Source organism: Lonchura striata, chromosome 6 (genome assembly GCF_046129695.1).
Source record: "Lonchura striata isolate bLonStr1 chromosome 6, bLonStr1.mat, whole genome shotgun sequence".
Taxonomy (NCBI): Eukaryota; Metazoa; Chordata; class Aves; order Passeriformes; family Estrildidae; genus Lonchura; species Lonchura striata.
In genome coordinates, this window is record NC_134608.1 from 37,014,858 (window position 1) to 37,039,139 (window position 24,282).

At 38.7% G+C, this 24,282-nt stretch overlaps 1 protein-coding gene across 6 annotated transcripts in view; it reads right to left on the reverse strand.

The window, feature by feature from the left end:
- The window catches only part of MGA (MAX dimerization protein MGA), a 58,576-nt gene that overhangs the window by 17,630 nt on the left and 16,664 nt on the right, over nucleotides 1–24,282 (reverse strand). For 4 of the 6 annotated variants that reach the window (XM_021533482.3, XM_021533481.3, XM_021533484.2 and 1 more), the window contains 15 exons: nucleotides 21,706–22,639; nucleotides 21,286–21,373; nucleotides 21,050–21,145; nucleotides 18,756–18,884; nucleotides 17,268–17,366; nucleotides 15,236–15,879; nucleotides 14,203–14,557; nucleotides 13,044–13,267; nucleotides 12,064–12,204; nucleotides 11,613–11,682; nucleotides 9,780–10,300; nucleotides 7,950–8,247; nucleotides 5,624–6,256; nucleotides 4,736–5,032; nucleotides 1,630–3,326 (listed from right to left, as the gene is read on the reverse strand). In XM_021533482.3, coding sequence (XP_021389157.2) covers nucleotides 1,630–3,326; nucleotides 4,736–5,032; nucleotides 5,624–6,256; nucleotides 7,950–8,247; nucleotides 9,780–10,300; nucleotides 11,613–11,682; nucleotides 12,064–12,204; nucleotides 13,044–13,267; nucleotides 14,203–14,557; nucleotides 15,236–15,879; nucleotides 17,268–17,366; nucleotides 18,756–18,884; nucleotides 21,050–21,145; nucleotides 21,286–21,373; nucleotides 21,706–22,639 — 6,226 coding nt within the window. The remainder of the gene's footprint in view (nucleotides 1–1,629; nucleotides 3,327–4,735; nucleotides 5,033–5,623; nucleotides 6,257–7,949; nucleotides 8,248–9,779; nucleotides 10,301–11,612; nucleotides 11,683–12,063; nucleotides 12,205–13,043; nucleotides 13,268–14,202; nucleotides 14,558–15,235; nucleotides 15,880–17,267; nucleotides 17,367–18,755; nucleotides 18,885–21,049; nucleotides 21,146–21,285; nucleotides 21,374–21,705; nucleotides 22,640–24,282) is intronic. The other 2 variants (XM_021533483.2, XM_021533485.2) reach the window with 2 other exon arrangements.

Genomic DNA, 24,282 nt, shown 5'->3' on the forward strand with positions numbered 1-24,282 from the left:
CCAGGGTTGCCCCATCTCAGGTGCAGAATCTGGCACCTGTCCTTGTTAAGCTTCACACAGTTGGTCTCTCTGTAGGGCCTCTCTACCTCTAAGAGTCAACAGCTCCTCCCAGTTTGCATCTCTGGCAAACGTATACAGCATCCCTTCCAGTCCTGCCTCCAAGTGATTTATGAAGATGCTGAAGAGCACAGGCCTGAGGATGGAGCCCTGCAGAACCCCACTAGTTCACTCCACGAGTCTGATGTCACCCCATTCACTATCACCCTTCACACCTGACCCATGACCCAGCTGCTCACCCATCACTTGATGCGTTTATCCTGGTGAGTGCTGGACATTTAGTCCAGCAGGATCCTGTGAGAGACACTATCAAAAGCTTTACTGAAATCCAAGAAGATCGAATCAACTGGCTCCCACCAGTCAGCTCGGAGGGTAGCATCAGGGACCTTTCTAACTCGTTCCTCGAGCAGCCTAAACTCTGCTCTCCTCATATCCAGGGTTGAAGTTTTGCTGGCACTTTTCCTCCTGTCACCAGAGATTTGAACTCGATTGTTTCATGTCTGTTGTCACCACATCAGCAGCCACTTCACTCACAGGCCCCTCCCTCTTTCCAAGCAGCAGTTCAAGGAGGGCACCTTTCCTAGCTGGTTCCTGTAGTACCTGTACCAAGAAGTTACTGCCCAGGTGTTCTAGGAATCCTCTAGACCTGTTTGTACCAAAGAACTCTAGTCTGATTCTCAACTGCAAGAGGACTACATTAACACAAAAGGACTATAAGAATTCTGTCCTGAAGACACAACAATTATCTCTCCTGTTTTTAATTTGTCTGTTTTTCAATTCTCCAATTTAACCTCTTTTCACTTGTATCTCAGTCCAAGAAAAGGCTATCTTAGTTCATATGTCCATTTGACTGATTCATAAAACAACAGCTTCATCATTTTAAGTTACAATGCACTGTTTCTTAAGTCTTGTAGTAATATGTAAGAAGTAAAGGAATTACATTAGATTATTTTATTTTAAATTTTGGGTTATATTTGATGGGAATTTTATGAACATTAAAATCTAACTGTATCTTAACTACACTAACCACAAAGTTTTACCCATTTCTATGACTTCTGGAGCAATTTGTTTTCTACCAAATATGGGATGACAGCTCTCACATACTATTCAAATGTATTATTAACTTTAAAAAGGAATTCAAGGATGGATTCAAATACTCCTTCCAGAAATAAATGTTAACTAAGGCTACAAAAACTAAATAGAAGAAAACATCTTAAAGTAACAGAAATACTAGATTGGCCACTACATTTTTGGATCATTAAGTTACATTACAAATAAACAAATTATTTGAGTAAATACCGGAGGAAGACAACATGCAATAGTTCTATTATAAATCTTCAATATAACTCCTGTTCTCTGAAAAACAAGCAATTTCTACAAGGCCACTACACTGCTACCTAAAAAAATGTGACTAAGAATTAGAAGATATTTTCACTTGAGATTTACACTTCCTAAGGAAACTGAAGTCCAAAACACGAACATCATACTCTGTCTTTCAAATCCATGGGTTATGACGTTAGTTGGTCAATTAAAAAAAAAAAAAAATCCCTTCATAAATAGCTAAATGCTTACCACTTTTTCAACATCTATTTCCTCTTCACTTGGGAAGTCAGAAGCACCATCCAGCATCTCATCAGCAGAATCATCAGTTTTTTCATCCTCTTCTTCCTCGTCCTCCTCCTCATCTTCATCTTCATCCTCTTCCATATCATCAGAAGTTATATCAATAGTGGGCATGTAACCCTTTTTGGGTGCTCTCTGTTCTGGTGCTGTCAGGAAGTCACTTTTCTCTGATGTATCAGCTTTGTTACCTACTTCACTTCTATTTTCTAAAGGGGGTACAATGCTAGATATTTTGCTCCAAGAACTGTTAACATGTGTTAGAATATCATGGCCTGTTTTAATTTCTTCCACAGAATCACAAGCACCTTGTTCTTTGTTGTTACTGCCTTCCTGCCTAGCTATGTTTCCTTTGACTTCCTCTGTATCAACCGTATGCTCTTCTCCTGAAGCATTATCCCATTCTTTTGCAGAACCAATTTCAGACCTACTTCTTGTTTTCTCGCCTATATTTTCCACTTCTACAGAGCCCTTGTACTCCCTCCTTTCCACATCTGACTGTGCAGCATCACCCTGGAATTCCGGTTTGCTCTCAAACAGTTCAGTCTCACTTTGTTCCTCCTTGATCTTCACCTGTATATCTTGCTCTTGTTGACTATGTAGCTGTCCAGAACTCACTCTGTTGTCCTCGTCCATCTGTGTCTGTTCATCTGCCTCTTCCACTTTTACCGGTTTCTCCTCCCATTCAGCATGTGTTTGTTCCTGCCCATGGCTCTTCAACTGTGCAGTCTCCCGATTGCCAAGAATCTGTGAATGTGCATTATCCAGGTGAGCAACTGAAGACTTATCTGATGACCCACAAACAGAGTTAGCTGAAACTGCCCCCACAACAGTTTCAGAACTGACAAAATCCTCTTTCTCTTCTGAAGCCCCTTTTTCTTCCTCATCATTTGGCTTCTCACTGATGTAAGAATGGTCAGATGATATGACATCTGCAGAAACATGCTGAGAAGAAAAGCTGTCATCACAAGAACTCTCTAGCACCTTTAAGTTCTTCTCCACTATCTCTAATGTTGAGGAATTTCTATCACCGCTAGGTGTGACTGTGCCAGATGCTGACCCTTTGATAGCATTTAACTGGTCAATTGACAACTCATTTTCTTCTTGTTTCCCATGTGGAACTGTGACATCAGACTCCGTAACTTCCGTGTCACCTGAGCATGGAGCCTTCCCATTCTCCTTCTGCTGAGCAGCACCTGAGTCCTCTTTCTTGCATATTTTCCTGTAATCCTTCTTCATCTGAAGAGATGCAAAATGGTGAAGAATAGAGTTAGGCACAGTCTTCTGTCCTGGGAGCTGAAGTAAAGCAAAACTTCCGGACTGTAAAGGTATAAGATTAGCAGTGGTGGCTGACAGACCACCCGAGCTGCATGCTATTTTAGACTCAGAGGCTGTTTGGTTTGTGACATTGCTGATAGCAGAGGAAGAGATCCTAAGAGTCAGAGTGCCTGCCTGTGACACAAAATTTGTTACTGAAGGAAGAAGAGAAGATGCTTGAGTGGCTGGGTTGGATGGAGGGGATAACTTGGGTACTGCAGTTTGTACAGCTGAATTTGCAGCAGGAGAAGTGGAAGACACAGAGGAAGTGGGAGAAACAGGTGACTCGGGAGGCTTGGAAGGTGCAGGCAATCGGATTCCTACAATAGATCCTGTGAGGAAAACAAAACATCAACTGAGACTTTCTCAAAGCAATTTTTCTTCCAGTTTTAGTATTTGATCCTCTACTAGAAGCAGACTTCACTCTCAACTATCATAATGGAATCAGATGTTTGACCACAAGTTCTCAGTGGAAAAGTTGGTCCTGCATAAAGACAGATAAACTTGATTTTTTTTTTAAGTAACACCACAATAAAACACATTAACTGCCCACTCTAAAACCAACAGACAATGTTAAGTTCCAGCATTAAGTTTTTGATCAAAAAGAAATAGCATTGAAAGTCTTGCACTTTCCCATTTTACATTTATGGGAAAACAAGGAAATTGGGGTTTTTCAAAGTAAAAAAGTAGTATTTAATTTAAAAATATTTTTGTTTTCTCTCAGAAAAAGACTTCCAAAGAGAAAAAAACTAAGTCAAAATTACTCAATTATACCACCATATTTTTTACCTTTATGAACTCTTCTGCAGCATTTTAACACCCATAAACAAGGAGGAAAATATTACCAACTGGCAACTAGTTTCTCTTGTTCAGCAAGAGCCTCAAAACAGAAAGAAATTAAATAAACTTGTTGACTTTACTACACCTCATGCTCAAACTTTAATTAACGCTCAGCATTATTGTTTGTTCTCCTCCCCACAGTTTTATCTACTGTGCTTGCTTTTGCTCTCCCTTCCACCCCACTCTATCTCTTCCTCTCTTTGAGGTATGTTTTGAAACAGGGGGAACAGAAGAAAAGGTCCTACTACAGAATAAACTTGCGTTTTAAGTACATTTGGGTTAGAATTTACAAATATGTACAACAGCATACCCAACCTGCAATTTCTAACTCTTCCAACCCTGTCTTCAACTGTGTACTAGAGAAATAGCTGAAAATATATTTTTAGCTTATTTTTCATCTCACACTCTTAAGGAGGAAAAAACCTGGTAATTTTGTACTGTAGTGTAACAATTCATCTGAGTATCTTCTGTAAACACACTAACCAACCTGGAAACCTAACAAAAACACAGCAGCAGCACATCCAATGAAACATGGGTAACAGCTCATTCTTTTAAGAGAATCTCCAGCAACAATTGTTTTTGAATCACCAGATTGAGTCTTGTAAGTTGTGACAGTACAATAGACATAGCTCCACTGCCACACATCCATATAGGCTTTTTGACTTGCTTCCAAATTTTGTTGACTTAGCTATTAACTGCATTTTTTGACTATTATACACATGGTATTTAAATTGCATTTCATCTGAATAATTACACTATGTTCTTCAACTACTCACACAAAACCAAATTAGACCCTGTTCAATTGCTTTCAGCAGGTGAAAGCAACACAGAGACATTTATCTCATTGTATATTTCTGAGTAACACACCAGTCAGTCACAAAAGAAGCACAGGACTTTGTACCTGGATTGCGGAGCACCACTGGCTGCACGCTGGGCTGAGCACCCGCAGTTCGAACCTGCTGCAGGGGAACAAGCTGAATGATCTGCCCATTGGGATGTCTGAAGAGGTTCACAGCCCCAGGGCTCCTCAGAGGCTGGAGGACCATCTTCTGCCTCTGTGCCACCTGCGAGTTCAGTGGTCGCAGAGCAGAGGCTGTCTGGTGCACTGGAATCAGCAGCAATCGGGGTCCAACACGTTTGTCTGTTCCAGGAGCTATCTTTGGGGGAGTCTTACTTGCAGCTTGTGGAACACTATCTTCTGAAATATTTTAACAAGTTACAAAAAAAAAAAACTTTAAGAGACTGCTGACAAATCAGGTATTATTCTTAATAAATACAAGTACAAATATTTTGGAAACAACTGCATCTCTTTTAAATTTATTTGAAAGCAAGTTTTTCTCTTTTTATCCACAGAATGCATGGAACCAACCAGGTAAGACAGTTTTGGGTTTTTATTTTGTAGTTCCACTGACATTTTTCGACCATGACACAGGACAGTAATTCCCTACTTAATTCCTGAACTCTCTGCCAACCATTAAATCCTATCTATTTCTATAGGTCAAGGGATGATGTGAAGCTTCCAGCTCACTTCACAGCAGTCACTGACCAGACAGTTAAATTTTTTTCCTTTCAGTCTGGAATGCAAAAAGCAACTTAAAGAGATGACATTAGGGTGATGAATAGGATTTTTTTATCCTGTTTTGGAAAGCAGGACAAGGCAAGTGAGTAAATTTAAACTTAAACCATATTTAAATTGAAACCAGATGCAGACTGTATTATAGTTGTGAAAAGAAGCAGAATTTTAAAAAACAAGTGTTTGCGGTAATAACCCAAAGCACCTAAGCATTACCTCTTTTTGGATTCTGTGGAGGACTTGAATTAACTCCTGATAGTATCACTGGAACAGAGACAGCAGAGGAAGTCAGTGTGGTCACCACAGGTGTTGCTGCTGCAGCTGTTGTCAGTACAACTGTGGAAGGGGATGTTGTGACAACAGCACAAGTAACAGCTGGTGGTGTTACTACAGTTGTTGGGGATGCCGTAGTTGCTACTGCTGTGACAGTCCCTGTTGTTTTTGTTGTGCTCACAGTAGCAGGAGGAGTGGTGGATGGAGTAGTACAGGTGCTGATTCCAGGTGTTGCAGGAGCAGATGTAACTGCAACTGCAGGAGGAGAGCAGGGAGGTTCACCAGCTTTTGTCTGGCAAGGAGTGGTCACAGGAGATGCTGCTACACTGGTACTTTCCACAGTAACTGGAGAAGTGGTGGTGGCTGCCGTGACCTCAGGACAGACTGCGCACAGAGCTGGAGATGGCGCTGAAGGAACCACGGGCGCAATAACCGTGATCGGTGTGGGCTTGATACTGAGAAACTGTCGTCCTGAGCCAGCCTGGCGTGTGCTCGCTCCAGGAATCTTCTGCTGTAGAGCTCCCGCTTTGTTTATCACAAACTGGGCAAACACACCACCAGGTGAGGGTCGGGAAGCTGCAAATAAAAACTTGAAGGTCAAAATTTTAATAATTTCCTCTCTGCCTTTCATAAGGTGCTACAACTGTAATTTCAGCATGAATTTGAGCCCCCTTTTTCAACGTACCTTGCAATTAACACAAAACCTTTATGGCACTCCTGGATATGCTTTACATGTTAGAAAGACCTCTGCCTTATTCCACTTCTGTACCTTTTAATTGCATTTCTTCCCAGATACACAAAAGAGTCAGTTTTTGAAGGGTTGTTCATCATAAAACTATGGACAATTCTAACTAACAGTGCAGGAAAACAAACATCTAAGTGAAATAATGGGCTCCAACTATTTTCTAAATCTCAAATTATTTGTGTAACAGCTTGTGTCATCTTTCAGTTTTTACTGCTTCTTTATTTTCATCCCCCTTCTACTGTAATCATCTTACACAGGCACAGGGGAAAGGGATGAGAAGGATACAGAGTTTCTGCTTCTAATTGACATTCATGCAACTGCAGACTAGATGGAACAAATTTAACCAATGGAAATTAATCACTGTTAGGAAGATCCTTTACCTCATCCCTTACTCTCCAAGGGACCTGAATACTGCATTTACATCACCCCAGATGCCTACAGATGAGTACAACAGAATAGAGATTATGGAGCAAGACTAACTTAAAACACTGCAGTTTCATATGCATACAGGATTTTTAACCCAGACTATGCTAGAGTACTTTTACTTAAATCACTTATGTTGCAATGACTTCACCCATCAATGAAACACAGCCAGCTCTTTCACACTGCATAAACACACGAAACAACAAGTTTTATTACAGGACAAGAAAAACAACACACCCATTTACGCAGCAAAGAAAATTTAGGCAGAAAGAATAATAGAAAATCAATCAGAAATTAAAGTTTTTCCAGGACACAGGTAACATCCTTTTCCCTTGCAAAGCTTCAGACCTTTAAATAAGGTGTGGGAATATGTGGATAGGTACTAGACTTCTCTTTTTAAACTCATGCAAAATGTAATAGTTAAGGGCAACTTCCTCTCTTGCCACACTGGGGTAGCCATTTCAGTACCAACACAGATACACAAGTAACTCGTGAATCTTCCAGTTTGGGGTTTGTTTGGCTTTTTTTAACTCAAAGTGCTGTCTAAATCCAACCCTGTTTAGCTTGTGAAAGTCAATGAGATTAGAGACTGGCGTGGTTATTGGCTGCACACCTGCTGTTTCACTAATCCAGATTTGGACCATCTTGTCTTTCACTGGCGCTTCACACATCTTTGGCAGTCACAAAAATTATGAGTGCAACATCAGCAGAAAATCTAATCAATTAAGACCCACAGATTAGTGATACTTTACTCATTTGACGTTAATCTGTGTTTGAGGAAAAGCAATTAAAAATTACAGTAACGAAACTCCAAATATAAACTGGAAATTTTCTTTGGAGAGTCTCCATCCACTCTCGTCTCTTGAAAATATGTTCTAGTAGCATTAATAAAACAACTAATAGTCAACATCTGTAATCTTACTCTGACATCAAAATAAAACTTTCTGCTTTGAGAAGGTTATTTATTGCAGAGGCATCTTAGGTAGGCAATGCAGCCAAAGGCAGCATGCACTGTTGCACAGACATCAACATTAATGCTGTACACTCACTCTGTACTTCAGCTTCACGCAATTTAAAACACAGTAATAAGTTCCAACCTACCTATCTCTTTCTGTGCTGGGACATGGGTTTTCAGAGTCGTCACAGTGGGGGTTGAAGTAGTGCTGGTGGAAGATGTAGTTTTAGTAGCTGATGTTGTGGGCCCCTGGACTGATGGTGTCTCAGAAGCAGGAGTTTTAGCACTGGGTGCTACCTTGGAGATCACAGTACTGAGGGCTGCGATATCAAGTACTGTGGGCTGCAGCCTGCCTGTGATATAAGCTGCTAGCCGATTGGCAGGATGTAATGCCCCCATCTGTCCCAAAAGCAGTTTGGCCTGAGGATACCTTTTATCATTAACCTGAAAAAAGGGGAAAAGGGAAACTTTGTGAAAAGAATGCTAATTCACCACTTCTGGAGAAGTGTTTCATTCCGTTGGACTTCTAAATGTCCTTTCAAAAAAAACACTGCAATTCCAAATGGGAATTCCTCATTTCCTCATTGCTCAAGAGAACTTCAAATAACTGTTGTTTTATCTTTGTAATACAGTTTTTAAAAGCTGTTCAGACTCCCACATAAAACCAAAGAGTCCAAGGAACATGTGAAATCATTGAAATCAGGTAAGAGTGAAGCTAGCACCTGTTTTTCCTGTCCCATGCTTATGCTGTAGTCCTGAATAAAAAAAGGTTCCCTAATTAAATTACAATTTTGGATAAAATTATCAAACCTAATTAAGACCTAGCATCACAAAAGAAAGAATAATGCTGACATATACATTGAGACAAAACTTTAAAGAGCTTGTAAAAGCTGCATGAACTTTTTTCCTGATCCACACTGTTGTCTGATACTGTAATTAAGGTATGACGAGCTCCCCAACTTCAAATTCCAAGCTGTAGTGGTAACGGACTGCACAGGAAAAAAAGCGGAATATCATTCCCAATGTCAGGTTTTATGCCTAGTGCATAATGGGAAGTTCTGGTAGTGTGACATTTTGCTTTCACATTGTTTGATAATACCTTCTAAAAGCCATTTGGAAGTAGTATTTAAGACACTACTAAATAAAGAGTAGTTTTTATTGATCAAATTTTATTGAAGGTAAGAAATCTCCTTATCTGTTTCTCTCCACTAGCTTCTCTTTCTGAGGGTGTCATATCTGCAAAGCGTCAGGAAAGCATATTTTACTCTCATTTTCTAATTCATATTATTTTCCTCAAAGTGATTTTACTATAATCACAAATAGCTGTGATGGGAAAAAAAATATCTTCATCCTAATCCTGTAGTTCCTAGCTATTAATTATTAACAGAATAATATTTCATAATAATAATTATTAACCTAATAATATTGTCAGCAACAAAAAACTGCAGGGAAAAGACGCTTTGAATTTAGGATTATGAAGTATCTTGATGAAAAATATATATTCTACAAAGAGGATTCAGGCTGTTAGTGAAGAGTAACAGCAAACTGTAGCAAATAGCAATTTAATATTTCCATTTTAATTTTAAAGTTTTGTCCCAGTGTATACTTCCCCAGGAAATATTCTTTCTGTGGACTCATACAATCATTCATTTAGAAGCATTATGTGTCAAAAGCACCTTCAAGGGAGTTGACAAAGAATTAAAAAGACCTTGAAAGAGATTCTGCACTTGGGTCAACAAGACCCAAATTGCCAAAAAGACAAGTTAAACTATCAGATTTCAGGATTCTGATCAGATTTCCTGTTATTAAGTATATCTTGAAAGGGATAAGCTTTTGGGGACGAATGCCACCAGATATCATGAACTTTGGTCTAGACAGGCAAAAGACATATTAAAGTGTTCTCCCCTTCAAGGAGTTCTGGGATAGTACTGGATGAAACTGCATCTAATCTCCACAGTAAAGGCAGAGAGACCCACCTGAATCAAACCCGAGGGGCTCGTATTAGCACTGCATTTGTAGACAACCAGCTTTCCTGCAGGAGAAACCCCTGCATAAAAAGGCAAGCCTTTGCCCCCATGCAGCTTCTCCCGCAGTTTCTCCACTGGGTCTGCCCGCATGACCTTTACATTTTCTGAGTTATTGCATGGCGCCACTGTGCTATCAGAAGTCTCCAAGACAGGGATCTCAGGCTTCTCATCCTTGTCCTGGTAGGACGGCACTGAAATTTTCACTCTGGAGGAGCTGACAGAAGGATGGTTCTCATCCTGGGCCTTGTATTCCGAATCCAATTCAATAGTGAAGCTACCCACTTTGAGGCACTGTGGCGTGTTACTGTTGATATGCTGTGATAAGATGGTCAAGATCTTATTGTGATCTTCCTCCAAGTTGCAGTCAGAGATAATCTCAATAAGTTTGGTTGGTTCACCTTGAGTGGTGTGATGAACATAGGAGGTGGAGAAAGAGTCCCCCTCACTACGGGAAGAACACCAGCTTTTCTCTGAGAAAGAATTGAAATAGGTTTCTGCAATACTATGGCATTTTAAGCACCTGGATAGTCAAACAATTTCATTCTGCCCACACCTCCACCCTTAGCTCATCTGCTGGCAAACAGCAAGTAAAAGAACTGTTCAAAGCATCCCTTTCCCTTGCAGAGCTTCACAAACAAGAAAAACTCACTGCAAAACTAATGTAATTATTTCTCATGGTTCAATCTCTGCAGCCATACCACATCACGTTGTATCCCATTGCATCACAAGCTAAACAAAGCTGAGTTGTTTCAATACATGGATCAAAATTCTCCAAACACAGCAACACGGTAGAAAGCATCACTGGTTATTCAAGAGATGGCACTTTTCTCTTTGAGTCAGAAAAGCACCCATGTCCTACAATGGCATAAGAGGACATGCCACTAGCAGAACTGTCTTTTGCAGAAGATGTGTAAACAGAAGTGTGACCTTTTGTTGTCATTAGAGCTACAACGCCCCTTTTTGCAAAACTAAGGATGTTGAGCCCTGTGTCCTGGCCATTTTAATTTCATCTACCAATGCACCAGCATTTTTAACTAATTGTATTATTTTTCCATTCCCATCCTTAAATGTAGCATGTGCTGTTGTATACATTAAACAGTAAAAAGATCAGCTCAAAAAGGCAAATATGGTTCATAAGTGGATGACACAATGCCTCTAGTATATGTCTCATTTATAGCTTGTAACATGATTTGGGCCGCTTCAGACAGAAAGAACATGGATGTGTAGCCTATTTCTTCACGAGCTAAAAACTCAAACCCAGTATCACTAACACAGCAAAACTTCAATTTTTCAACTTGAACTAAACAAATTCAACATCAAACAATTCCAAATATAGCATAGGCACTTCCTTGTCCCAACCAGTTCTATGTGAAGAACACAAGGACCTCATCCTCCCAGTACTACTTGGATATTTAATTCTTCAGTAACTACAAAGTGGTAATAAAGAAAAAAAGTGGGAGAAAAAAATACCCAGACAAAGCAAAGCAATTCATCTCCATTCCTTTCCAAGTATATAATCATCTGTCTAGAAGACAAGTCTGCTGTGCAGTTTTATATTTTATCGCTAAACATTTTACACTTAGAGCAGCAGCAAGCACTGGATATTTAGTCTGTGCCCCCCTCCAGCTGCTAAGAACACAGGAAACTGCATGCATGTCATAAGATTTTTATTACAACTCCCCCTGCAAACACACTTCTGTTTCTTCAGTAGCTACTTTTTTTCAAGAATTGCCACAAAAACATGTAACTACCAAGAAGTGGAATTATACTCCAGACTCTTACCTCTTGATGTGTCTTTGTCTACCTCACAGGCTGCCTTCTCAGGAGACGGAAGCTCTGGTTCATGCTCTTGCTGGAGCAAAGAAATACAAGAAAATATTCACTCTATACATCTTACTTCCACACTAAAAATCACAGCACAAAATTAACTAGGTCGCCCCAAATCACAGAAATATGCTGTCTTTGACTGTGTTACAGGCTTCATCTTAGAAGAGCTCTATTAAAAATGAACATTTAAGCCTTACATAATAATGCACTTGTGGCAGACAGGAATTTCCCCAGACAAGGAATGTATATCACAGTAACTGCAAAATGATTTAGGCTCCACCTTGCACCACCAAATGCAAGTGAAGCCCTCAGGTAATGCAGGAGTTTCTGGGGAAAAAATTACTTCACCATTTTCAACATTTCTGCCTATTCTATAATACACACTAGTTACAGTGTGACTTCTTACCTTTATACTACAACTCTGTGAATCACTTTTGTCTTTTTTCTGTTTTTTTTCCTCTCTCCTGTGTTCATAGGGCCGCACCCTTGCACAAGTCATTAAACTCTCAAAGTACACGTAGACAGGATCCTTGTCCTCCTCTCGAATCTAAAAGAAAACATAAAGAGACAAAACCCTCTTTTCTATGTTCTGGATGCACATCAGATTCACCAAACAGCTTTGCTTTCTGAAAAAACTTCAACATAAATGCTTCCATAGTAAGGGTCGAAAGAAAAGTCTAGCATTTAAAACTAGATCTGCCTTCTCAGTATCATCACATAGCCACCACCAGCTTCCTGAAATTCAAACCCAATTCAGATATTCCTCTAAGTGAAGAAATAAATCCTAAGTGCCATGCATTGTTTAACATTATCTGGTATACATTAAATAGCTACTCTGGTATATTTTTCTTCAGATATAACTATGCTCCACTCTCAGCTGTTTATCCTCTACTGCTGTTGTTGCTTTTGCCTGATACTAAGGTGAGGGGACACACAAAGCCAGATTCTTAGAACACTGGCAGTGAAATCTCAAAAAAGAACAAAATAAAATAGATCTACGCTGAACACTCCGTATCTAAACATTTTTTGCAAGTAATTAATACTTAGATAGGCTACATTATGTAGCTAGTAACTTTTACAAACATTACAGGACTAAAAATAATTTTGACAAAAATAGCATCTATTACTATATATTTAAATAAGGCTACTAATGAATCATAATCACCTTCCACCATCTCCATACTGCTATAAAAATTCTCAACAGAACAGGAACATAGTAAAGATTTGTATACTATCAATCCATCCTAGCTTATCAATACACCTATAAGGTACTCTAGGCTTTCCCCTCAAACTTCTCTACAATTGCCTAGTACACAAGCTTTTGGCAGTATTTGTTTTAATTTTCAGTACAAGGAAAAACATACTTTTTTTTTTTTTTTTGCTTACCACTGGATTGGGTCTAGGAGTATATATTCTGCCTGGTTTTATTCCACTGGAAGATCTGTTCTTACTAGGAATCCAGACTTCTGGGTTGGGCAGTACCATAGATTTAACTGGTTCAATAACTGATGGTGTTGGGACATAAATTGGCTCTGGATCTACTTCACCTTCCACCTTCACCCACAATGGACAATTCCTAACAGGTTGTTCTGGCTCTGAATCACAGATAGCTGAAAAAAAAAAAAAAAAAAAAAAAAAAGAAAAAAAATTACTTACAAATAAAACACCATCTAACACAGCAGTAACAGAATTTAGCCATGCAGCAATCACTAATCCAAACCGCCAGAAAACACTTCTGGATGCTTTTCTTGCTTCAAGTTCTAGTCAAAAGTGACTGGGATTTGCCTCCAGGGAAGAGGAAATGAAAAATAAAGATGTTTCTATACTAATGCTCATTTCTCACTTTTACTATGATAGAAGATCTGCAAAACCACTGAAAATTAGTGACCTCCACTGAAAATTAGTGACTGATGCTTCTTACTGAAAAATTGCAAAACACACACACAAAAAAAAAAAAAATCCCAGACCTGTATACTGCAGATATATGAAAGAATTAATTTATTCCAGTAGAACACCAGAGAATGAGAATACTTTGTGTTAGCTATTTCTAGAAGTATTGTTAAGAAGAAACTGAAAATGTAAATTCACTGGCAATTTCTACCAATCTGGTTTTCTGAGCATACCTTAGACCAGACCTGAAATTACCACAAATAACTATACTTCCAAGGAAGTCCATGAACTCTACAGCTATAAACAGCAACTGAAAATGCAGCTCTAGATCCTGACTTGTTATCAGGGAAACATAACAGCACTGTAACAGTGAACATTACCATCAATGACAGCAATAATTATCCCATATCCACCATAGTCTTTAAAGATATTTGGAGAGTTGAAGAGTTTAAACTACCAAGAAGATATTCCAACTATTTGATTAAATAAATAACTACTCAGTGCCTAAAATGCTGATCAGGTAAGTAAGAACTAAAAAAAAAAAAGAAAAAATTTCCTGTAAGTAAGCTCTAGAAATGGCATCACTACTACATCCTAATTAAAAATTCCCACCAATTTTGGTGGTTTGCTCTATGTAATCTCCACCAATACTCACTGTATTCCACCCTTTTTCTCTTCTTCCTATCCTTCTGCTTTATCTCCTCTTCTTCCCCATCACCCTCTTCCACATCTTCATCCTCTTGCTGTTGTCCTTGTGTTCCAAACAGCACAAGATTTCCATGCACAGCCTTTTTCATCATTTTCTTATGTTTTGATCCTCCCTTCACCACCAAGACCCTTCTCTTGAGGCAGGTACAACCAAACATGCAGTCTGGCCTGCGGCAGTGGGTAGGCTGACGCTTCTCCAGTGCCAGACTGGCACATATGCAACCCAGTCGGCAGAAATCATTGTTGCAAGGAGGTGCTCGTCGTCTTATTATCTTGTGGATAGGTTTGCTTTTAAGAGATGCCTAAAAAAAGTTTTAAAGAAGCATAAACTTCAAATTTTAATAAGAGGAATATTTTAGTAAAATGTAATCAAGCATATGCAAAATTGCTATTCAAAGTTCATTTAGAAAACCCCTCAAGCTACGTTGTTTATGTACAAAACCTTGTCCTCTATACCACGAAAACCAGAAAAAACCCACAAAACAGAAAACTGGAAAAATTCCACAAAGCAGAGTTTGAATCTGAAGTCTTTTGAGAGGCAACTGGAGACAGCAAAACCATCCTGGTAATAAGCAGGATGTGAAAAAAGCGGAAGTTATTATGTGACAACCAAGTTACATGACCAGGATTTTCTTGCAGTTAACTCAACTGAAAACATAAAAATGAAAATAGCAAGGAGATGCAATTACTGAATAAGAATGGTTTTAACCCGAATTTTAATGGTGAAATTTTAAACAATCCAAATTATTTATAATTTCTATCAATACATTATTATCACAATTAGCTTTTTCTTATACTGCTAAGTCAGCATGCCTCAAGTTTCACTGCAAAGACTACACCACAAAGGAATCTCATGCTTTATCATGATCCTTAGAAGCTTCAGTCTTATCTTCTACTTCACTATGCAACATGCATATGCAACTTCCAGTGTGTGAAAGTGGGCAGATTAAAAGAAAAGAAATACACTATGACAGATGTACCTGAGCTGTAAGCAGGGTTACCAAAGAGATGTCTGCTCGCTCTTCTGTAATATAGGTCCGTGGTTTCCCATCCCAGAGAGCACAGTCTTCCAAGTCCATTAACTTCACTTGGGATTTAGACAAACCTGGTGGACGAGGTGCTTGATGATGCTGTGGTGCTTGTCGCAAACTGATCTGTTTTGGAAACGTATTTTCATCCACAGTTGGCAGCACAGAACTATCTGCTTGGTTACTCAAACTGCTAGCAGACTTAGCAGCCTTTTCCCCTGACACTGATGAGATCTGTTTCTGCTTTGGAGGAAAAGGTGAAGGCAAAATAGGTTTGTAAGATGATTTTACTCTACTGTTTGTAGATGTCTGTCTAGTTTGAGTCTTTGTTTTCCTAGAGGTAGATGATGGAAGAACAGGCTTCAATGTGTAAGATGTTGATGGAATTACAGTGGACTGCTTCTTTAAAACACTGTCGAGTGTTCGAACATAGCTAGTGCTCTTAGTGGGAAGCTGATATACTACAGGAGAAGTGGGAGTGTTAGAAGAGAATCCCATACTTGTTTCCATCAATTTCCCTTCATTTTCCAGGTACTCATCCAGCTTGTCACTACAGAATGCTGAGCGATTCTTCAATGAACCTTCTGAACTGCCACCTAAATAAATGGAGAGTACTTTAACTCCTGGAGTTAAATTTTATAATAATCAAACAAATAGGTAAACACATGTCTAAAAAATGCACTCTTCTACAAGAACAGTCTATAATATAGGCACACCAAATATAATCCATTCTGAAATACAACCAGCAGCCTGCACAACTGTTTTTGTGGAGACCTTGCACATGTATTTGCAGTGGGTTGGCCTTGGCTGGACTCCAGGTACCTGAAAAGCCACTCTATCACTCACATTCTCAGCAGAATTGGGGGCTAAAAATAAGCTGTAAAAAACTTCATGGATCAATATAAAGGTAGTTTAATAAAGTAAAAGCAAAGGCAGTGTGTGGAAGCAAAGGGAAATAAAAGATTTATTCTCTATGTCCCATCAGCAGGCGATGTACAGGCACTTCTCAGGAGGCAGGGCTTCAGAACAAGTAGTAGTTACTCCAAAAGACAAACATTATAAGTAACAAGTGTCCTCCCTCCTTCTCCATCCTCTTAAAATTTTATTGCTGAGCAGACATACAGTATAGAATATCCTTTTGGTCAGTTTGGGTCAGCAGTTCTATGTCCCCTCCCACCCACTGGTTACTGCTGAGGGGGGAATGCTGAGAGGCAGCCTTGGTGCCTTGTGAGCACTGCTCAGTAGTAGACCAAACACTGGTGTGTCACCAACACCTTTCCAGATGCCAGTGCACTGCACAGCACTGTGAGAGCTGCTGTGGAGAAAATTAATTCCAGCCCAGCCAGATGCCACACAGCATTTATTCACAAAAACACTACAGGCCTTCTCTGCTCCTATTCTTACTTTATTTGTCCTAACACCTGGCCTACCTGGTATAGCACAACGCATCTGGAATATTCCAGATAAATATAGAAGTGCAGAATGCATAATATAAATATTTAATCTAAAGTAAAATATTGACAAATTTTCAACAATCCATTTGAGGTATGGCAAAGTAATCAAATATGTGAGGAATACCTGCTCCAACTGGAGTTAAAAACACACCAATATAAATGAAAATTACTAAGGTTCATTAGGGTCTTTGAGGCAACAGAATTCTGGAATTACCATACTTCCATATGAACTCAAAACTCAAAAACAAAACCAAAATTATTACAGCTTTGATCTTCACTCGAGCCTTCTATGTAGAAGAGAACATGTATTTTTATTTTACTCAAATTTTCTCTCTTCCCTCATTAATCCTAATTCTGACTATGGAATCAGTAGTAAAAAAATCTTTAATCATAACATTCTCAATATAAAAAAATGCATCTCTCATTAAGACAGACATAAATACCAAATAGCAAGATCTGTGAAAGGTCAGGAAAATGGCCACACATTGGAAGTATGTATGTTGATCTCTCTCTTTTTACTTTTGTTTTACCTTCATTTCTAGAAGCACCATGAAGCTTCCCTCGCCAGCCTTTGATTTTTGTGAAATCATTTGTCTTTCCTGTCCTGGAAACAAAAGAAAATCCAGTATCTGAAAAAGAAAAAAGCTAGCCTCAGTTTATGAACCAAGTTTAATTCCATCAGTGCCTTAGCAAACTCTGCTTATTCCTTTTCAGAGATAGGTGAACAGTAGCAAAACCAAAAGGTGTGAAGCAACTTAATTTTTCCTATTTTTTTTAAATTAACAGAACACTTAACAAGAAGGCCAAGTTTCCTGTAGAGTTCTGCTCTATGGCCAAGCATCTGCAATCCCACGCAAAAAGTGTTTCCTTTATTTTCTGTTCTAGTATCCTTGGCAATGAACAAAAGCAGTCGGCTCCAAAAGTCTAATGAGCCAATAAAGTAATTAGTAGGCTAAAATAGAAGAGGCAGGTTTTGAGCTCATACTGTAGCCTCACTCTGCAAGAAGAGTAACTTGATTCCCTCCCCTCAGTTGGGCCAATGACTTTTGTAACACCTGCAGAAACTTCATTTAATGTTCACTGCTCTGTCAAATTCAGATGAGTATCTCTCTGAGGCATGGCCAGTGAATAACCACAAAAGGCAAATAGTTATGTGTCTGTCAAGCTATGCATCAACTGTGGGAATTAAGATGGAATGTAGAAGTATTAACATGGATCTGTATGGCAGTGTAACATATTCTTAGGGTAGAAATAATTGCATTGGACACTAAGCTGAGATCTTCTGAATTGAATCTTCCTCTCCTGCAGTGTAAACAATCTGAAATTCAACATCTGCCTCTACCAGCTCCTAAAAGCAGTAGATTAAGAAAGACATAAGTAATCAGAATATTACAGCGGGAGAAACAGTTAAGCAGAAGACATAAGTTAAGCACATAAGATAAGCTATACTTTGTTCACCCAGTTCACTACTGAAAACAGTACCTACCAACAGTATGAGAAACATAGTCACAGTGTGATTCACAGTATAAGAAATGCACTTGTTTGGATACCAAGCAAGTTTAAAAATGAATAATCAGTCCCAACTTTTGTAATAAATAATTATCATGAAGTTATAGGGTAGCCCCCATATGGCATATCAAGGCCTTCTTCTGAAAAATTATGATTCTCAGCTCTGTGAAAGACAACTTTTTTTTTGTTTGGTATGTGAGCAACATCAGACAAATTCAGATTGCTTAAGCTTTTCCTGAGCAATTTGAGAGGCCAGTATAAAATAGGCAGATACTATTACTGGATCACAACCATCACAAAACAGGAACCCTCAAAATAATCCAACCACAATTACTCAGGACTCCTTTCCTAGTAACCACAAAATGATCTACGGAAGTTCTCCTATTCTGTCATTTTAGTATCATTTTAATCTCTTTAGATACCAAGCTGAACTAAATAGCTATTCTCTCCTTCTCATTGATAATAAAAAGGCGACACTTGAGATTACAGCAAATTCACATTTCACCCACCTGGAGAATTGGGGTTGGTACCTGGATAGCTCCACAGAGAGTAATTTGAGTAGGAAAGAGGAAGTTGCACACCCAAATATTTCAAGTCAATGCTCATTGTTGGGTCCACAGAATTCAACTTCAGTCCCACTACAAGAAGCATGTAACAATAAATGTCTCAAGGAAGCAAGATGTTAGGAAAAAGAAAATAGGGATATTCACTAAAAGATAAACATGGGCTTTTCTGGCATTTCCCCACCATTTTAAGAGACCTGAAAAAAAGCATTAGTACCATAACAGTTACTTATATTGAATTTATAACAGGTATAAATTAAAGAGCATTTTACACAATGGGAATTTGAGAAAAAAACTGAATTGTTTTTCATCAGTTTTTTGACTGCTATTGAAATCCACAGAAATTTATTAACCACTGTGCCAGTGTTGTAATAAATCTCATAATAAAACCTTCTGTCTGTTTTTCTGAATAAATTGGCACCATTTACGTCTTTGAAGGCTAGAGTTACTCTCTGAACCCAACTCAGCTGGTTGAAATTTCATTGTAAGTTACCAAGCCTGCCAGCAGTACTTACACATCCCCTTTTGTACTGAGCTAAACTCGTGCAAGAACATATACCACACATACATTCAGCTTCAACCAGCAATAAGAGACAACAAACCACATCTTAGCTCTGAAGAATGTGTGTGTGTTTGTTTGACTGTTATGATACAAGTATGAGTTTAGACAGCAATTTCAGGACTCACTTGGTCCCAAAACAGGGGGGGAAATGGCTATAAAGAAATTAAACAATCTATGCCATTAAAGGCACTGAAGCATTTGTGGCAGCATCAACATGTTCCCTCATTGTCAACTCCCAATACTCAAATGGAAAAACTTACTTGGTAATAAAAGCTATTTTTGTCAATGGTAGAAAAAATATAGATACAGAAGTGGTGAGAAAAGAAAAAGCTAGGAAAATTGATATTGCACCTTTTCAGGAAATATTATTGCACTGAATTCAAGAAACCACTGTCAACAAAATTCAGCACACAGCTGGGAGCTGAGAATTCTATTTTGACTTTTAGCTATAGAAGCTTTCAAATGTTGCCCCTGCTGCCCACAACTCTGAAATGAATACATTAAATGTATGCATCTTGAAACTGAGAATGTACGGCTTGACAAGACTCAAGGCACAAAGTTGTATTTGCAAATACAGTAGAAACCTTGTGCTGGCCATACACATCTATGTTCACAAGTGAAAACACAGTGACCAGATTACCAGCAGCCTGAAAACAACTGACATGAAACAAATCTCAGGCATGGTTATTGAAACAGACACATCCAACATTAGAAATTATGGTTGCTACCAATCAAGAAAATCAAAATTCTTCAGCTGTCCTCTTCTTAGCCTAATGCTTAACATTTCTTGTCCATTTTGTAGTATCTGTGAACTGCTCAAAGCCCCACAGAACGCACCTCATACTTCAGATGGAAAAAAAACATGTGGGTTGTACATGTTCCCAGTTGCAGGATCATCTCATGAGTAAAACAATCCTTGCCAGTGCCGTAGTTGCCAATGTACCACATAGCTGCCAACACAATGTAATTTTATACTTTTTTTGCGTAAAAAGTTAACACCTAGGAGGTCCACAACAAAATCCTAAAATGGCTTAACATTGCTAGCTCTCATCATACACCATGCATAAGGCATTCAAGACAATCCAATGTTCTTCAACATCAGAAGCTCTGATGCCTACATTAATGTCATTGGTCTCCTGACTACCATTGCTGATGTCTTTCAACATCATTAGAAAAGAAAACTTGACTTTCATCCATTACCTCAGGAAAACACTGTATATAAATAGAAGATCACAAACTACATGGACCTTGCTTGGCCCTTTAACATGGCTAGTGAACTGGATGAATAGGGACTCAAATCACAATAAATGTAGTCTTTGTTAAGTGTTGCTGGATCTCTACCTTTTCTACTCACCAAGAAATGCCTACTTTTAGGAAGGAGTAAAACCAACTCTGCTTTCAACCAGGTTTAGGTCATTACAAAACAGGTATCGTCAGAAGGCCCAGCATCTTCTACAGGAGGCATATAACATGCAGACTCCTACTCTCCTATTGGAGATTCAGGAGTCACCTTTTGCCACTTTCACATTTTCTAGTTTGCAACAAAAATGTGCAGATAAGAAGCCAGGTCCCAGCTTTAATAGGCATACACAGTATTGGCACCAGTAGGAAATTATCAGCTGAGTACGACTACGTGTAATGATCAATCAGGCTTAGCAGTATGTACACGACCACTTACCTTCCTGAAGGCTAGGATGTATTACTTGTTTATGCCTCAAGGTCTTCAGCTCTTCCATCAACTCCTTTTCCAGTACTTGTATTCTTGCTTGACAATCTTCTCAAAAAAAAAAGAGAACATATAAAAACATTTGCCACACAAAAAACTTTTAAGTGTGTCTTTACAAATTCCATTATTGCAGGAAAGAACCACTCACAAAAAAAAAAAAAAAAAAAGGAAAGAGAAGAAAAATGTACCTGGATCACTTGTAGTCAACAGAGGAGCCTGAAGATTCTGTGACTCTTCTCCACCAGCTCTATCAACAGTGTTAATGTCAAGAGCTTCCTACATACATGAAGAGCCTTGAGTAAGTTAAGATACCTTGAAACACTTATATGCAAAGTAGACCACATCAAATATCACCAAATTATTCAAAACATGAGAGTGCTTAATAAACAATCATGTATTCTTTTATACAGAACTCTAGATCCCTCTACATTTCTCTAAGCTGCAAGAAATAACACCATGTTATGAATAACACAGGGTCAAAATAAGAACAGATTTGGAAAGAGGCCACAAAACTCCAAATTCAGTTTTAAAGAAAATGTAACTTCAGCTGTAAGCACAAAGGCTTTACAAGGTTTTTGAATTTTACCCCACAACAATGAAATTTTTACCTTTGATGCAAAGGACACAAAAAGAACACCATCAACATCTTCAAGGTCTGGCTTAACATCCGGAAGGATATTCCCAGGTCCCAGAGAAGTATTCTTGCTGGCTATTGCGTTTTTCCCTATACTTTTAGGTGGTCGACCAGCCTTAGAAATTTTCAGTTTCCGGGGCCTTCCTCTTTTATTTGTAACTGATGATAGGGTGCTTTGATTGTTACCAGAGCCTTTGAGGGACATAGAGTTCTTCATTATGCCAGGCCTTTTCCTGCCACAGATCTCTTTATCTGGAAAGTCACAACTTACTGAGCCCCTGAGATTAAAATTAGGTGATTTGGACAGAGCCCACTGGGCCTCTCTAATTGAACAGTATTTCTGTGACATTTTACTCCCAGGAGATTCTTTCTTCATAACTAACTCCTCAGGCACAGTGACTGTGCCTGAGCAAGAGTCTTTGTGATTTTCAAAACACACAGGGGGCACGGAATCCAGGACTGCACTCAAAGGGGATTTATCCTTCTTGCAAGAGGAAAGCATGGTGTGCGGCAGCTCAGATATCCTCACTGTGCTCTTTGTGACTGTACAAGGCTCCAAATAGACCACAGGCATCTTACCACTATCCAGTTTTAACATTTTTGCTTTGGCAACACCTGAAGGACCTGTTAGTATATGCTTCTTAGGTGTGACTTCCTTTGCAACCCAATCTGTTTCACGGCGTCTCATTAGGTGTTTTTGTACAACAGGATCATCATCGTCAGTGTTGGAATATTCATCAGTTTCTTCATCTGTGTCTTCCTGTTTCACAGTTACGTCTTGTGTGCAAATATTTGACTCGTAGTCATAGTCATCTACTGGCTCCTCTTTAATGACTACATTAAACTGTCCATTTGGGTCCAATGGAGATGCCACATGGGAATTGCTTTCATAACTGTTTGCAATGGGACTGGGGTGAGAGGGAGGGGACAAAACAAAAATACAACATAAGATTTTTATTTTATCAAATCTCCTTACCCAAAATTGCACCACCTCTCATAATTCTCGGTTATATTGCAAAAAGCTTCTAAAATGCTCCCAGACATAAGTCTGCTAAATAAGCTGACATTTACAAGCTTACATTTTTAGAAGTACTCGAGAAACCCCAAGAAATTGCCATTAATAGGAATAATCCAACTTCTTATCTGAAGGCAGCAGCACAACTTCCTTCCCTACTAATATCAGGGTGACATTTGCACTTTTTCCTCTTGTACTCAACATGAACTCATGCTAAGCTGTCATATTTGAAATGCTCAGAACTGGCCTTAGTTTGCTGTGTATCTCATTAAGACACTAAAGCCATTGTGCTTGCAAGTAAGAAGTCAAGTGAGCCCTTAAAGCACCAAAATTTTAGTTAATGCACCCTGAAGCCACATACAGAAATTCCTAAATTCAACTGTTGTTTGAACCCTTACAGAATACTAACATCCTACTGAATTCTGCTGCATTTCCACTAGGTCTGAATCCTAACTTAACCAGAATTCAAAATACCATGCATTAGATACTGAAGACTAACAGTACAGACAACTCATAATGGGCTTCTTTGAGGGCCAGACACATCAGTCAAAGAACTACAGTCACTAGTATTTTTTTAGTGTATCAGAAGCTGGCTCCTTGTCATAAGAAAAAACTGCTAAGGTATGAAGCCAGAAACTCATACCCAAAATAAAACTCAGGAAAAAAAGTCAGAACTTATGTACTCAACGTATCACATAGTATCCCAATAACACTTTTAGACTTATTATATGATACACTATGTATAATTATATTATATTAAATTATTGTTGTCAACTTCATGCCATTAAAATGTTATTAAAAGTAAAATTATTTGTTAATGACAACAATTTCAAGTAAAATTTAACATAATTGTAGTACTACTATATTACATAGAAAGCAAATATTGCTTTATATATACTGGAAGTATATATGTATGTGTGTCTATTTTATCGTTAATATTATCCATCCCTACCCCTTTAAAAAGTGCTAAGCCCAGTTGAACCCGCAGCTCGGACTGAGAAAGGGAAAAAGAAGCGGGGGAAGAACCTGCTTCCTTCTTGTGTAGACTGAGGACGTACTTCAGGGAGAAGAGCTGGGACACACAAGAATCACAACATGGAGCTGGGAGTATTCCCTCCATGAAGAAATACTGCAGTATTAAAAGAGGGAGCTGACAGTCAAGATACAAATGTATATATTTACATATAAAATTCTAAGGAGAAGCTACCCAGAAAATTTGTTGCAACTCATAAGGACACTAAGTAACCAGAATTAAGCTTAAAGCAAAAACATTACTCCTCAGGGAACAGTAGGCAGTAGGAGACTGGAATAACAGTCCTTTTTTGTCTACTGTTTTCTCCACACAATGAGTTTTCTATTAGAAATTTTCTAACTTTGATGTAATTAATAATGTGCAATGTAAGATTAAAAAGCCTTTCTCGGTTAGTGAGTTAGTCTGAAAGTAATAAAAAGACAGACTACTAATAAGTTACTGGCAGCTGAAAATGCTGCCACAACACTAAGCTAAGAGGTTGATTCAGCACAGCTCGACCACAA